Genomic DNA, 17440 nt, shown 5'->3' on the forward strand with positions numbered 1-17440 from the left:
ACGATAAATAAGAAAAGCAGAAGTAGATTTGAAACATTCGTTTCCCTTTATTAGCTCAGTGAGGCTGATGTGTACTGCACATTTAAAAAAAATCACAGGAATTTTCATACAATGAATAAAACCACAACAATACATGTAGAATTGGCAGGTGGAAAAAAGGCCCGGCAAGGGCTCAACTAATCGCTCACTTTCCCTCTTCAGCATAGTTCAACCAACAGTATTACACTTTCACCTACAAATCTTAAAGTAGCTCCATCAAATCAGCAGTTCACATTATTGAAAATGTCTGTCACATAGGTACAAATTTAGAATCATCACATTATAGTACATGGCTATTCTAGGTCATCTATAGATCAGGTCTTCGACTACAGTGATTGAAGTTCTCATTACAGCCATCAAGAAAGGACACATAATCATTACCTACTGGAAGCTCACATCTAAAGGCATGAAAAGGTTTCCTTTTTTCAACTGACCCAAACATCATACCCCAATAGTGCAAAGTTCCCTCTCTGCTGCTTTGAATGTTGACAGCCCAACCGTTGTTCTCGGAGTCGTTTAGCAAAAAATTGATTTTGTTGCACTGGAAGAATTATTCTGCTACATCATCTCTTTTAAAAAAGAAAAAAATCCACATTACTAAAGCACCAGTTCGGTTACCAAAATTGTAGATGTGGTACTTACCACGGCATGAAGGCAATGGCCTACGGTCATCTAAAAATCCTACAGATCTATGCTGAAATTTGCCTCCAGTGATGATGGCGTGCACGTGTTCATTTGAAATATTCTCTCCCAAAAAATAAAAATAAAAATGAGAGGAGCACAGCCTACATTTTGATGGGCTACCCACAGTGTCTGCAGAAGATACAAAAGCTCCACTAATTTTAGATGCAATTTGAAGTCCATTGAAGAAAACTATCTTCATGGTAACAATATTTGTCAGGCTGGGGGTGGGGGGGATAAATTAATCCTCAATATGATACCTGTAGTGCTGTCTTTTGATAAGTAAGAAAAGAAACCAAGTATTCCATTCATGTCAACAATCCAGGGCAAAAAGGAGAATGTATTATTTAAAATTGGATCACAAAAATTTAAAGGCAAAATAGAGAACACATGTGGTCCTTGAACACATAATAGGATTTACTAAATATCGATTTCTTAAAAATAATTTATTGCTCTTAATAGTCTTTTTATTATTATTCTACAACAGAAGATACTCAAAATTCAGAAAGAAAGACTGTAAACTTTAGTTTGGCGTTCACACAGAGTTAAAATACCTGCATTTAACCTACAGAACAACAAGAATTAGGCGGATTAAAGATGTGTTACTGTTGTAACGCAGAACCTGTGAACAAGTTCTTTTATTTCATAGTATTTTTATTGCTTTCTATCTATCTACTTAGAAATAAGAAGCCAAAAAATCAAGCAAGCATCCGACAGGACAAACAGTGGATTCACTCAGAACACAATATGCTGGTGATAAATGAATGCAGCTATCAAAATTAGCTGCATTGGCCTGGGGGTGAAATCCATCTTATAAGATCATGTTGGGTGAGAGAAAGGAAAAGAACAATTAAGTAGTAGGTGTATCATGTCTTCCAGAAAAGTCATGTCAGCCAAACAGTAATCGAATCTCAATTTAGAAACTTGAATACACACTCGAAACGTTACTGAATTCCATTCCAGGGACTCCACACTCAGATGAAATCCTGATGCTCAAAATGGAGGTTTTTCTGAAGTTTTTATTGAATTTAGCAGAAGCAATGTCATCAAGAACAACATCATGGTCACGTCAGAGGCCATGCTAGTGCAAGTAGAAACACTGCTTCTGCAAAAGCTGAATTTCCCAAATGAAGCACTTACACTCCAACCTGACAATTGTCATGCATCCTAGGTAGAAAATTTCCACTGGCTTTATTATTTTCATCATCTCATAATTTATAATAAATAGGCTATCTGCAACTGATAAATATGTCTCTTTAGTAAACAAAGGAATGAAATATCAGTATCTATACAGGATGCATAACTGTAAAAAATACAGATAAATACCATCGTCATATTCTGCCAAGGGAAAGAAATACTGGCTTCAAAGATAGTCTTCAGACACACATTAATTATTGTAAAAATCATACTATAATTATTACCTCAGCATTTTGTATCAAATTAAAATCACAAAAATTAAAACAAAACAGCATTTTAAAAAGATTTTTGACTTTTAGTTTCAAAACTACTGTTGATAGAGAAAATAAAAACATTTCTTAATGGTTACCCATTGAGAGACTTTACATAAAATCATGATATCTTCTAGAAAAATTTTAGATGAGAAAATTTCATTCCCCTAACAAATCCAGTGTATAAAACTTCAAAGAAAAACAAGCGACAAGAAAATGTGGAAAAATATCGCAGAAGTGGTTCATACCTTTAGGGGACTAGGATATTTCTTGACAAGATGCTTAGATTGAAGCTCACCTAAGGGATGGATGTGCGGAAAGCATCATTTTGCTCTTGTTGCACTCAACAGACACACACACTGTCTTTTTGTTTTTACAATCAAATATATATAAGCAGTAAGTTCAGCTTCTAAATATGTTAGTGTACAATAATTGTTTCACCTCATAATTACATTTGAATATTCTTGATTAAGAAAAATTTAGCAGTTTTGAAAAGAAGGCTGCATTTACAGTGCATAGCTGTAACAAAAAAGAACATTGTTGTATAGTATATACATAAAATAAAAATACTCCATTTAACATCTGTAAATACTTAACTACATCAGAGAATGTAGCAATTACACTATCTGAACACACCTCAGAGAGTTCTACCCAACTCTCATTAGTAATGTAACCCGGTGTCCGCTCCTCAGAAAGAACCGCTGAACAAGCTGCACGCTTGACCATTGACAAGGCTTTTGAAATTTGCAGTGGAAGATCAACATTTTGGACATTTACATGGGTGTCAGGATTAAGGACGAACTACAGAAACTTCAAAATGTTAGGAAACTTTAGCATTCTGGTGCCCGCAGTATCCTCTCCCACCCAGATTCCATGGCAAAAGGAAAAAGAAAAAAAAAAGAGAGAGAGACAGGATATTAGTTCTATGGAACCTGTGTTTCTTCAGGATTGTCATATAATCATTACGTTATGAGAGAAAGCTTGCTTCAAGTTGATTCTGCACTTTCTTAAAAAAACAGAGTACAAAGGCTGATGCTCAGACATCAGCGGCTGTCATTTTAGGGTGGTCTGTGGTTGGTTGGTTGGTTGGTTGTTAGTTTTCTTTCCTTTTTAATTTATATATATATATTTTTTTCCTTTTGAATAGAATACGAACATTTTGAAGTTCTAGGTTTTAAGTGTGTCTTCATGGAACTGCTGCCATTTGAAATAGTTTGCCCTTGCACATTCTGGTCAGGTGCCCCCAGTCCTCACATGTACCCACACATACTTCCCCTAAACCAAGCACACACACCACACACATACATATATGCACACACACACACACTCCATCACCAAGAGACTCCAGGAAAAGCAAAGTTGACACCCATGAATAAACATGTGCTTACTGGATATCATTCTGTCTCTTGCCTCTTCAGCAGCTGTGTTCATGTAAACCATTGTTGTTGTTGTTGTTGTTGTTCTTGTTGTATTGTTGTTGTTTTGTTTTGTTTTTGTACAGAGAGTGTAAAGTAGGAGAAATTCCTAAGTATGACTTGCAATAGTCTTTAGGGAAGGACGCGCTGTCCCATGAGGTATTCGCCATCCCTCTGTCATCCTCAGCTAGGGAACATGTTACCTGCGCAAGCTTCTCTGAGCTTCTTTCAGTAAACTATCAAAATCCAGAGAGTCATACTTGCTCTTGGTGGAGGCAGGGTCAAAGTCATCTGAGTTTGAATCTGAAAGAAACACAAGCCAGTTTAGATACACACTTTGCTGATGGCCATTAACTCAATTATTCCAATTCAAGATTACCGGATTCGATAACAACTCTTCCAATCAATATACTTTAGAAAAAAAATCCAGATTTTATTGGACATATATGGATATATAGGAAGAGGACGGGGAGTAGTGAGCTGTCAAAAACACTCACCTGTTGACTCATTTAGGCTTAAAACACCCTGGGAGTTAGGCAGAGCACACGTTAATATATCTCTGGCAGATAACCACCCTCCCCTTCCCCCCGACACATCAAATAACTTGCCCATGGTTCCTCAATAACTTAGATGTAGATGTGAGAGTACAAGCTGCAACTAATTTTCCTATTCAATGGGATTAATTTAATTGAGCATAAAATCCAGTTGAGTATGAGAGAAAGAATCATGAGAATTTCCCCTAAACTTCAACCTGATGCTTCTCTTTGAGGCAGGAGGGGACATATGATGTGGTCCTCTACTTCTGTACCTCTGGGCCTCCCAGAAATTTTGGTGCAAATTCTCCCCAAATTGGAAGGTTGAAAGAAATGCTTCACATCCCAGGAGAGTAAATTCGGAAAGAAGAAATAAAGTGCACGTATAAATAAAGCCATGCCCTTCTTAGACCCTTAAACGAGTCCAAGTAAGCTTTTGAGCAAAGATTCACTGCTACTTCAAATAGACCTCAACAAAATAGATACATTTTAGCAATATAGAAAGCCAAGTAAAATTCTGTTAAATATTCTTGTTTTTTCTCCATTGACTTCTATGAAAAAGCCAGATATTTCTGCTGGTCTTGCAAGTAACAAAGGGTGGCTTGGAAATAAATATAATAAAAAGCCTCTTATAAATACATTACATTAATTCTTTTGAAAACATTTATTTGAAGGAAAGCAAAACCATTCTGGAAAACTAACAATTCTACCAAAATATTACAATTCCCATGCTTTTCCCAGAGTAAGTTACGAAATCAAAATGGTCAAAGTAATAGAAGGGTGTAATACTAAATACTACAGAGGCATAATCGTTGACCTAAAATGTTTTGCTGACAAGATTGCAAACCAAGCTCTCTAGCACCGGCCTGACTATCCCATTTCCCAAGTTTCAATCTACCTTTACATACCTAGATTTAAAGACAAAGAAATGTATTTATGTTTTCCTTTCATTCTGATCACCTTTGGTCTTTACTGCGTTTTTTTCAGCAAGTTTTTTAAGGTAAGAGCAACGAGAACAATTACAGTCTCAATCATAAAAAACAGAGACAAAACTGGCCAATCTTTCCTCAATAACATCTTAAATAGTCAGTTCTTAAATTACACTGGCTTCAACGCTTCTCTTCATAGGTTAATGAATGCTTTTCTTGTATTGCTAAGGCCTCACAAACAACTGCTGTTAAATCAAAATCTTTTTTGTAGAGACAAAAAAAAAAGTCTAGCTCATTGCTAGAGATTAGTCTGAAATCAGAAATTCCACTTGCATTGTAGATCAAGAGGGAAGATTCCCCCAATGATGGAGTCTGTGTGATAAAAGTCAGCCTGGAACCATCAGGGACATACACACATACCTTTCCTTGAGGAACACTTTGAGAATATTTTAAGTTTCCTTACTTTGCAATATTCTAAGCAAACTCTAGAATTTCACTGTTTCTGTATTTTATTAGCAAATATTTAAAAAAATGTGAAATAGTAGTTCTCAAGAGTTTCTTCACTGTGAAATACAGTGTTCACATATATACCCACTTACACAGGCACACTGTTACTCAGAAAACAACCAAAAATATTTTTTGTTGCATGAGATGGAATGTGGTTACATTTAATTTCTGAGGCAATAACATCTACTCCACCAACTTCTCTCCTGCTAATGAAAGGATATTGGAGCACAGTAAGGTATAATAAAAATGTTATAGGAATAACTCAAGCCATTCTAATTTTTCAAAATAAATTGTTATAAATAATGATATTGTATTATTTGAAACAAATCACATCACACTTATATTCCCACTACCTGAAGAACTGTTGGCACAAAGGAGGCACTCAAATTGATATTTGCTGAGGAATGTACTAATCTCAAACACCAAAATATTATTAAAGCCATGGTTGAAAATATTTATATTGGGATGTGGGAATGATTTATCAATGAATGGCAAAGAAATACATAAAGTTACGTGTATAATCAAGAATACTGATAATACAATACATTCATTTCAGTTAATGAATAATTTATAATGTATGTGTCTTTTTTAAATGTTTAAGTTATGTAACATAACTAATTCATAATCAAAACTATTACATTCATAATACTGACCCATCTTTCCGTTTGTTTGGATCCTGTAGTCCTACTTTAATTTCTCTTTGTCTTTCCCCTCTGATTTTTTTTCACTGAGGTCTTTAGAGAGATCCATTTGCTTATAAGACAGTAAATAGACACACAGACTACAGATTCATGGCAACTAGAACTTAAATCTTGGCTTCACTGTTTTAACCTTGATCAAGTCATGTTAATCTCTCACTCTCATTTATAAAACTGGGTCATAAATAGTAGCTGAAATCGTTATGTTTTGCTCTAACAATATTGTAGTCACCATTATCTAGTTTCAGTAGTAGAGAAATAGGATGTATAAGCTAACTTAATTTGGGGGAGCAAGTAAACAGAAAGAAAATTGGTTAAATCTATCTAGAATGATAAGTAACCTTCCTGTCTTGGTAAAATTAATCTGTGTCACATCATTTTTGCTTTACTATTGTGACATATGTGTAAGCTCCTAACCCCTGAGTCCAGTACACTCGTATGCCCTGAAGCGTGCATGAACACTAAATATGGTGAGCACAAGAATATTTGAATTCTTCAGGGAACAAAGACAAGACACAGGAAAAATGTTTTGGGTTCCAAAGCTGATTCCTAGAGTCGATTCTTCCATTTTAAAACAACTTTACACTTCTAACTTCTCATTCCCATCATTTTAAATTACAACCATAGCCACTATTTATTGAGCACCTATGTTATGCCAGACACTGTGCTAATAGCATCACAAACATTTATTTAATCTTCACAATAACACTATACGGTATGTTACAAATGAAGAAGCAGAACTGAAGGGGTTGAGTTGTTTGCCCAATGGCAGTGGTAAGTCAGATTTCAATCCCAGGTCTGCAGGATTCCAAAGCCTGGCCTCTTCAGACTATACGATGCTGGAGCTCAGAAAAAAACTACCTTTGTGCCATCATAGAGCTTGAGGGAATTGGAAAAATCCATGCTACTACAATGCACATCAAACATACTTTTCAGAAAATACAGAACGAGCTTAGCAATGGCAAAGTTTCTATTGCTGCCGGCTAGGCAGGGAGATAATGAGAGAGGAAGCATTCTTCTTAGAAATATTTCAAGGAGGCTCCAGTTCAATTTGGAAATACCATCCAATCCTCCCTCTTTACCAGTGATGAATCGTAGATCTAAAGGCCCCTCTAGGTAGCTTATTTTAAACTCTAGTTGTTTTGAGAGACTAGAAACACCCTGGCCTTCATCACTGAAGAAAATAAGTCAAATCAACTCAACACTTCAATCCGTCTTGATTGTTTTTATCAGCCAACATTTGAACAAATGACTTGCCACGTTCTGTATTTTCATCCCTAGCCTGCTATCTCTCTAACAGTCAGCTGCCTCTCCACTGCTTCCCACTATCTATTTAGCTTCTGGAGTGAATTATAGCATATTCCCTGTGAACAATGCACATCACCTGTATCAATTACTCTAGGAAGACATCCCATCGTTGGACAGAAGAAAAAAAATCCCTGTATTTGGTATTTGTTTCCTTCTTTATACCAACCCAAAGTGCATATAGATATCTAATGATGAGGACTAGATTTATATGTTAATTCCATGATAAATATTACAAATAAATTTAATATAATTATGTCATATGCACAAGACATCTGTCACTTTCCTTCCTCAAAGAATTTAAAGGCTTACAAGGCACACATTAGATGGGGAACAACATGCAAATGAACAAAATGAAAATTGGAAAGGAAATTAAGATGTCCATTTTAGCATTATTTATAATATTGAAAAATTAAAAATTAAATGGCTATAACGTAATGACTAAATATAATGGTACTATTCACTCAGCAAAATACTGTGCAACCATTAAAGTATGTTAATAAATTATTTTTAATCTTGTGAGTCACAGCAGAACATGAATTTATATATCAATTGAGAAAAGTAGAATTTGGAAGTTTATATATATATAAATAAATAAATATATATATATAAATTCAACTATAAGAAATTAGACATGCTGAGACAAAATACTGGAAGGCAAATCATTTCGTTGGTAATAGTGGTTATTCCTGGATGACAGGCTGATACATGATTTTAATTTTTTTTCTCAATACCTTTTTATATTTACCACATTTTACCCCTTGAGTCTGTACAGCTTTTATAACAGGAAAATTTAATATTATGTATGCTTCAGTTTCCTTATCTGTAAAATGGGGATGATAATAATAATATATACCTCCTAGGATAGTTCTAGTAATTAAATGGAAAATGCTTTCAAAGCTCCTGGCACAGTGTCTGGCATATGGAAGGACTCAACAAATAACAGGTGTTTCTTTTTTTTTCTTTTTTTTTTTTTAAAGAAAGCATCGTGTGATTTAGTATATGAAATTTAATTTTCTTCTCTCTAGCTGTAGTTCATAGAAAATGATGATATTTCTAAGTGTCTGTGAAATAATAAGAAAAAATGAGACTTGCATATTCTGTTCCATAAAACAATGATGGCAATGCTATGGTTCGTGAAAGGATTCAGGGTAGGCCTGGAAGGCAAAATCAGGTTACAAACACACACACACACACACACACACATGAATCATAAACACATGTAGACACATACAATATCTGCATACATACACACATGTAGACACATGATAGCCACACACATCTGCACAACACATGCACACACAAAGCACAATACCACACACATACATGTTTAATATTCACACAACACACACAGACACACACTATCCACAGAGATACACACAATACATGCACTCACAAAATATAAAGCTGCATGCACACACAACACACATACAGAAATCATGAACACACGTGGAAACACAATATCCATATACATACCTACCACAATTTTCAGCACCTTAGTAGATAGTACAAAGAATTTACTTCTGTCCTTTCTTGCCAAAACCTAGGCCCCTTTCTTCTGAAACTGTCTTAGACATTTTTCTTAAAAATCTGTATTCAAACATTCTCTTTAGTAAAATAAAGTGATGGTTCAACTCAAGGTGCCTACGGATTATGTTTGCTCCCATCTTGAGCTCTACATTATGGATTCCTCATTCCACGTACAATAAAATCCATACCTAGGTCTGCATAGTTAGACTTGAAAAATTGCTTGCGTCCACAAAAGTACAGCTCGAAGTCAGTTTCATTTGACCTGCGCAAAGTGTATCCATTTTCAAGAGCAGCAAAAGCATCACAGGTATAACGGTAGGTAATGAAACCATAGCTGTCTCTGCAACGGACAAAGAAAAGTTCAAAGCTGGTTAAGAAGTATTAGCATATGGGACTGTAACCCTTTCTACTTTGTGAGACTTCTCCAGTGCCAGTGTCTGAGCCACTGCATCCATTTATCAGTGTGATTGTCCTGTCAAGCAGCTAAATACTTATTTCTGGGACAGGAAATCTCAACTAGAAAGATTAATAAATAGGGATGAAAGAAAATAAATAAGGGTCTGAACTCAACATGTCATCTGTCAAAGCACTTACATTGGCAACTCCCATCCCAGTAATCTTATGGCTATAATTTTTTACATACGTCAGCTTCTAAACAAGAAATAATCTTCAAGATTCTCACCCATCATCCCGCAGATTTACTGTGCACTCCTCAATTTCACCAAAAACTTCAAAACGGTCCCTCAGTTCTGTCCGTGTTGTGTCAGGTCTGATTTTACCGACATAAATCACACGGCGCTCTTCCTATGGAGGGAAGGAAGGAGAGAGTTCTGGAGATGGGAAAAAAGCTAACCCTCAGCCGGGCACAGTGGCTCACACCTGTAATCCCAGCACTTTGGGAGGCCGAGGCAGGTGGATCACGAGGTCAGGAGTTCAAGACCAGCCTGGCCAAGATGGTGAAACCCCCATCTCTACTAAAAATACAAAAATCGGCCAGGCGTGGTGGTGGGCACCTGTAATCTCAGCTACTCAGGAGGCTGAGGCAGAGAATTGCTTGAACCCAGGAGTTAGAGGTTGCAGTGAGCCGAGATTGTGCCACTGCACTTCAGCATGGGCGACAGAGCGAGACTCCATCTCAAAAAAAAAAAAAAAGCTAACCCTCTAGAAACATTCATAAATGTACGATCATGCATAAGAAACCCCACCAAGCATGGCAATTAGAGCAAAACATACACTACAATGGAAGGAAAGACTACATTTGGACCAAGTATTAATTCCCATTTCTTCAGTATCAATCTCTTCTTGCTCACATAGATTCTTCTCTTCACCTCTACTCTTTTCTACCTTTCCTATCTGTCTCTGTTCTACTCTCAGATGAACTTGATGTGTTAGAAAAGAAATCCTGTATAGTGCATTCCTTTTTCAAATCATGGAACAATACCTATTAAATATTTGAACATTTGTGACTTATGAATCAAAATTGTTATGAAACTGACCTACCTTACAAAACTATTACATTTCTCATTAACTCAGAATTCTAATACTGAGATGAACAAATACTGACGTCCTCAAAAGAGTGGTTCTTAAACTCTACTATAAATAAAAATTACTTGGGGTGCTAATTAAAAATGCAAATGATTGGGCTTTATCTAGTTGTACTAAAAAAAATGTAAGATAAGGTTCTACAACCTTCATTTTTAAGAAGCACACCCCAGCTATTTTGATGCAGGTGGTCCAAAGACAATAATTTAAGAAATACAGTCTTAAAATGTAGGCCATTTTAAGCCATGAGTCTCCGAAGAATAAGAGCTAAATAAAAGAGGCTATAAATTTCACTTTGCCAATAAATCTAGTCTTATTTTAGGAACAGACTAGAAGGGTGTGGCCTAATTTTCACAAGTGGAGTCAATATCATCATAATCTGAAAGTCATCAGTAATTTATAACCTACAAAATACAGGAATAATATTTTATAGCCTGAGGATAAATTCTTTTTTTTAAAGCACAGCAATGCATTCTTAGTGTAAGAAGCAATCCTATACCTCTTGTTCCAAGAAGATAAGGCCAAAAGTTATGATGTCTCTCAAAGTTTTAAGAACATAAGGAGTTAATATAAAGAATGTGCTCACCAACTAGTTTGATGTATACTAAGGACAAACAACGATAAAATGAATTTAAGGTTGCAGACATTTAAGTTAGGTTGAAGCAAAGACTAGAAGCAGAGAACTGAGGTACAGACTTAGCTTGCCCAAGAGTTTTCTTTGGATGTACTGAGAGTCCCTGGTCTGGGGTGATGAAAAGAGTAATCTGGGCTGAAAGCAAAAAGATGCCCTTTCTTATTTACTGAATGGTTTTCCTTTGCTTAAGCCCAGTATTTGGCCAAGAATCTGGTAAGGAGTAGGCACCCCACAAGCATTTGTGAAATGTAACTGAACAATTTGCAGACCCTGTATCTTCCTGGATGATAAGCTAACCAATGTCTGATCTTATTCTACCATATTTAACATTCTTGCCTCTATTTTTTATTAGGAAAGTAAATTCATCTCAACCTCAGGTGCAAATAATCAACTATCTACTTGACATCTCAGCTTGGTTGTGCCTGAGGAACCTCACACTACACCAACCTTACCGAAGCCCAACCCTCCAGCCTTGCCCTCTCCCCATTTGGTTCTTTCCCAATGTTCTTGTATTAGTGAAATGAACACCATCTAGCCAGTTATTTAGGACAGAAATTTAAGTACCTCCCTTTACTCCTTTCTCTTGGTCCTCTCCACATGTCTAACCACTCAAGTCCTATTAATTTGTATCTCCTAAATCTCTCTGTAATCTATTTTCTTTATTCCGTTTGTCCTAAGCCAAGCCTCCAGCTTCTTTCTGGACTAGTGTAACAAACAATCTCTTAACTTGGATCTGTGTCCATGTTTATTCTTCTCCAATCTATTCTTCCATTGTTGTTAGGATAGTCTTTGCTAAGAAAACAGGAATCCAATGATGTCCATTAACTTCTAAAATATTCCAATGGCTTCTCATAACTTTTAATGAAAAACCTAAATCATTAACAAGACCTACAAGGCCCTGTATGGTCTGGGCCTGTTGTCATCATGGGCTTTATCTCTTATATCGCATTCTTTCTGTGACTCTTTTCCAGCCACACTGAGCTTCTATTAGTCTAGTATATACTGTGCACCTTCCTTCCCAAAGCCTTTGCACATGCTCTTTCCCTGCTACTGGGACACCCTATTCACACTGCACCACTCCCAAGCCTCTCACATACACACACTGTGTACAACAACCTTAAGCTCAACAATCACATTTTTTCTGAGACTTGCAATTAGGTCAGAATTCCTATTAGTTGCTCTTATGGAAAACTCTCCTTTCCAATTATAATTAATAGTTTATCCACTGTTTAATGTCCACCTCCCCAGGATAATAAAAGCTTCATGACAGTAGAGACCATATCTGTTCTATTCACTACTGTATTTTAAACAAAGCATCAAAACATAACAGACTGTCAATGAATATCTGTTGTAAAATCAATCAATTACTAATCAATTAATCATCTTGAACACTTTTCCCATTCCCTTCATTACATCAAAGATGCCTAAGAGTGGTCCTTCTTCTCTGAGACTCTCCAACACAAAGGAGAAGGAAAGTTAGATTTGGTGTTTTATCACAGGAAAAAAAAAAAAAAACAAAAAAAACCATGCTCAGGTAGCTCAGTTGAGTGAAGAAACAAAGATTTCCATAATTTGTTTTTACAGATTTAAGTGTAAGAAGTAGCTACATGTTTGCAGGAATCTCACTCATAAATATCACCTCTGAAAATCAAAGGTAGGAGATAACAGTTGGTAAAACAGAACTCTACGAACAATAGCTATTGAGACTAAATAAATGACCAGATGAAGCAGAGTAACCAGTGCAGGCTGCCTGACGCCCTTCCATGTAGATTGTATGTCTCAACTGAAGGCTGTGATTGTGCCACTTCACAGCACCAAGTACATCCTGGCAGTCAGAAAGTAGAAATGGATGAAGAGGCACATCCTAGACCATCGATGCACACTTGAGCAAGGGAATCATAACACCACATCCCATTCTATTTACACAGCCAGCTCTAGTCAAACAGCCAAATGTGATGGGACTGTTATCTAAACTTAAATTTCCTGGCGCCTGCTTTCACGGGTGTTAAGGAATTTTTTTTAATGAGCCTTTTAGAAAAGTTACTACTGTATAGAGAGGAGGGAGAAATGCAGAAGTGAGAGAAAGAAATTGAGACATTGCAAAGAAATTGCTCAACTACCATTATGGGAATAAACACAGCCTATGTATTCAAGGAAATTTGAAGTTAAAGCGAAAATCGACCATATGTATGCCCATATGCAGACATACTGGGACAGTCTCTGAATTGCAGCTTTATATGAAGTTGTATGCAGCAACGATCCCATACAAAATATAAACCAGAGGACCTTTTATAATGGATACTGATACATTCTACAGTAAAAAGAAGATATAACCTAGAGGGGAGAAACAGGAAACCGAAGGGGTTTTCCACAATTACTTGAATTACCTATTTTTCTACCATCTCTTTTTATGAAACACAGGAATGGGGCCACGCCTCACTACCTTACAAAGATCAGAGATTCAATACATGTTGAAATGCTTATTTGAGAAAATTATTGAAGTGCTTGATTTTCCTACTGCTAAAAATGAAAATAAAAGGCATCCAAATGCCTAGAAAGCAAAGACAAAAATCTTTCTAAGATTGGCCAAATGTCTAGCAAGGAACTGATTCTTTTAAACATGTTGCAGTTGTATTAGACAGATGAATAGATTTCATATCTTTAAAAAACCTTAACATTTGCAGCCAATTTTTCAAGACATTAATTTCTAAACAGGAGATGAAAGGAAAAGAAATCAAAATGCTTAATAACATTTTCAACTTCTTAAAGGCTTGGAGGAACTCTAAACCTTTGGAAACAGCTCCTTGAAAAATGATTTTTGGACCAGTTTTCACCATTGAGGAGGATGGAACATTTATCAAATAACTTTTAGCTTCAGTTTTCACAAAAGCTAGTAAGCTGATGGGGTGGATAATAAAATTGAAGACTTACATTGCATTAACATCTATAGTAAATCCGCATTATACCAAAACATGGGGGATAAAGAAAGAAACAAAAAACTGACTGAATTAACTGACTTCACATTACTAAAATCTTTATCAAAAAGAGTCTAGAGCTTCCCAGTTACTGGAGGAAAACATACAGTGGTTGTTTCTCATCAAATAAACTACTCCTGATAAAAGGGGTTTGACTAAGAAAAGACAGAAGGTAGTAGAGAGATGAACATTTGTTTAATTCTTATCTATGCCAAGTACTGCATTTAATGCTTTTAATGGGTGATCTCTCTAAAATGTCCTTTAAGCTAGGTAACAAGGAAGAGCTTGATATAATGTAGATTTCAGCTCTCTATGTTTGCAAGTCAGAATAATGTAAAAATCTTTTTTTCTATGCTAAGGAAACTACGTATCAACTTTGGCAGTGAAATACTGGTGTTCATTCCTAGATTAGCTATAACCTGACTGCCTCAAAAATTGCAAAGATATTATAAATACCATTGAGTGTATGGTGTATTCCAACTAAAAGAAAAGGTGAGTGGAGGCCGGGCGTGGTGGCTCACGCTTGTAATCCCAGCACTTTGGGAGGCCGAGGTGGGCGGATCACGAGGTCAGGAGATCGAGACCATGGTGAAACCCCGTCTCTACTAAAAATACAAAAAAAATTAGCGGGGCGTGGTGGCGGGCGCCTGTAGTCCCAGCTACTCGGAGAGGCTGAGGCAGGAGAATGGCGTGAACCTGGGAGGTGGAGCTTGCAGTGAGCCGAGATCGCGCCACTGCACTCCAGCCTGGGCGACAGAGCAAGACTCCGTCTCAAAAAAAAAAAAAAAAAGAAAAAGAAAAAAGAAAAGGTGAGTGGAGTGGAGAGTCATGGAAAGGTACAGATAGAAAGAAATACAAAGATTCTAAAAAATGCTAAAAGTGTCTTGCCGTTAATATTGATTATCTAACCTAGTTCAGTAGGTAGTCAATAAATGCCTGCTACTAGGAAGTGTTCTTAGAGAAAAAACAAAATTGTAGCATTAAATTTTTCCAAAGTGTCCCCCATTCACGTACCGTGTGCTACTATCCCTGCTTAGTGTCTAAGGCTGGTTAATGTGAATAAGTCCAGGTTAGTCTACTTAAAAGGTAAGATGCAAATAAAAGCTAACATGCAAGTAAACATACTGGTAAGTCAGAAAACATGAAAATTATAGAATAAGAGTATGCATAACTACTTTTTAAAAAAGCTTCACTGAAGTATAATTGATATATCAAAAAATTGTACATATTAAACATATACATTTTGATGGGTTTGGACATATGCCTATATCCTTGATACCATCATCACAATCATGGTACTATATGTATTCATCACCTCCAAAATTTCCTTGTGTTCTTTTGTGTTTTTTTCTTGTGTGTGTGTGTGTGTGTATGTGTGTGTGTGTGAATAACATGAAATCTATCTCTCAACATTTTAAAGTGTACAATAGCATAGTTAACTATAGGTACTATGTTGTATAGCAGATCTCTATAATTTATTCATCTTTCCATAAAACTGAATATTTCTAAATATTGAACTTAGAGTCACAATATAACATATACTCACTCACATAAAATATCTCTTTAAAGAGGCTTGAATAGAAAGCTATTTCATTTTCTCCAAAAAAGAATAACTCTGAGCACTTTGGGAGGCCGAGGTGGGCAGATCACGAGGTCAGGAGATCGAGACCAGCCTGGCCAACACGGTGAAACCCCGTCTCTACTAAAAATATAAAAAATTAGCCATGCGTGGTGGTAGGCACCTGTAGTCCCAGCTACTCAGGAGGCTGAGGCAGAAGAATGGCATGAACCCAGGAGGCGGAGCTTGCAGTGAGCCAAGATCGTGCCACTGCATTCCAGCCTGGGCAACAGAGCAAGACTCCATCTCAAATAAAAAAAACAAAAAAAAACCTCTGAGTAATTGCACAGTGTTTTTCATTTTATTTGGAAGAAGTTTATAATTATCAGCAGTAATACACTGTCCCTGGCTTCTGAGCTGGACACTGAGCAACAGAGAAGTAAAGTAGTCATTGCCACCCGAGCAGATTTGGTTTTGGTTTTAAGTGCTGAGCTGTATCACAATGTCTAGATTTGCCCTTTAAATTAACATCCCATTATCATGTTTTCTGGCAGAAAACTGTACAGATTGCAAATGGAGTTGGACTTAGAACTCCACAAGAAATTAGAGCAGTGACAGTTTAGACATTAAGTACTAAACTCTGGCTTGCAGAGTCCCAATATAACCTGAATTGTTTCAAGCTTACGAGTCTGAGAAAGGCAGAAAGTGAATTGCTTTTTGAGAAAGAGTCTGGATGGAAATTACAGGAAAGTGCCAACTGAAACAATGGTAATATTCAACCACAATATATGGTTTTGCATTGGTAATTACTAATTATTAGTGTTCTCTTTGCTTTTGGATTTGGTTCACTCAACTTGGGCTGAATTAGGATTTTAGAAACATAAGCAATGAAAAGTTTACAGATCTCCTAAAACACCTCCTACTTATGGAACTCAAAATAGAAGTAATGCAAAGGTTAAAAAGATGACTTTAATTTTGTAAAATAACAATTATTGAATTTCTAAGGGTTTTTTTTTTCATTGCCTTTTGGAGTCTCTGTTTTTCTGGTTCCCTAAATATATGATTGCTTTGATTAATGAAAAACCCAACACTGCCCCCAAGATATCTTATATGTAATTTGCTTCTTACTCATTACTTTAAGGTTGTTTCAAACATTGAAAGAACATCACCTACCTGACCAACTGAAGTCTGGACTGTCCTTGTTCCCTTAGCTCTTCTATGTATGAATTTTCAAGCTAATTTTTTCAAATCAGTTGAAAATCATTGCATGTATCCCTGCACTCAAGTCCATAGAAATATACTTTGGGGATGCATTATGGTACTAGAAAGCTAACTATTTGGAGGAGGGGAATCAATTAAAAAAAAAAAAAACTCCTGTGGGTAAACTCATTAAATAGTTCCACGATGCCTTCAAGATAGCTTTCAAAATCTTTAGCATGAATTATAGGACCCTTTAGGCTGTCTTCCACCATTCCCTCTAGACTTATTTCTTGCCCCTCTTGTGTCTCAGTGTTCCAATTAAATGACTAGTAGTTTCTCAATATACCTTATTCTTTTTTAGAGGCTTAGTATAAGCTATAGCCTCTGTCTAAAACAGCAATGTCCAGTAATAATATAATGCAGTATACATCATGTAAAATTTTCTA

The 17440-nt window shown here is 36.3% G+C and overlaps 1 protein-coding gene across 10 annotated transcripts in view; it reads right to left on the reverse strand.

The window, feature by feature from the left end:
• PPARGC1A (PPARG coactivator 1 alpha) overlaps positions 1 to 17440 on the reverse strand; it is a 339704-nt gene that overhangs the window by 34416 nt on the left and 287848 nt on the right. For 6 of the 10 annotated variants that reach the window (XR_008651723.2, XM_063619457.1, XM_055246169.2 and 3 more), the window contains 3 exons: positions 9768 to 9889; positions 9274 to 9425; positions 3787 to 3886 (listed from right to left, as the gene is read on the reverse strand). Coding sequence is in view for 8 of the 10 variants with exons in the window: in XM_063619457.1 (XP_063475527.1) it covers positions 3787 to 3886; positions 9274 to 9425; positions 9768 to 9889 (374 nt within the window). In the remaining 2 variants the exon portion in view is untranslated. Of the gene's footprint in view, positions 1 to 23; positions 3887 to 9273; positions 9426 to 9767; positions 9890 to 17440 lie in introns of those variants that run through there. The other 4 variants (XR_010116207.1, XM_055246175.2, XM_055246174.2 and 1 more) reach the window with 4 other exon arrangements.

The sequence above is a fragment of the Symphalangus syndactylus genome, chromosome 16, assembly GCF_028878055.3.
Source record: "Symphalangus syndactylus isolate Jambi chromosome 16, NHGRI_mSymSyn1-v2.1_pri, whole genome shotgun sequence".
NCBI classification, from domain to species: Eukaryota; Metazoa; Chordata; class Mammalia; order Primates; family Hylobatidae; genus Symphalangus; species Symphalangus syndactylus.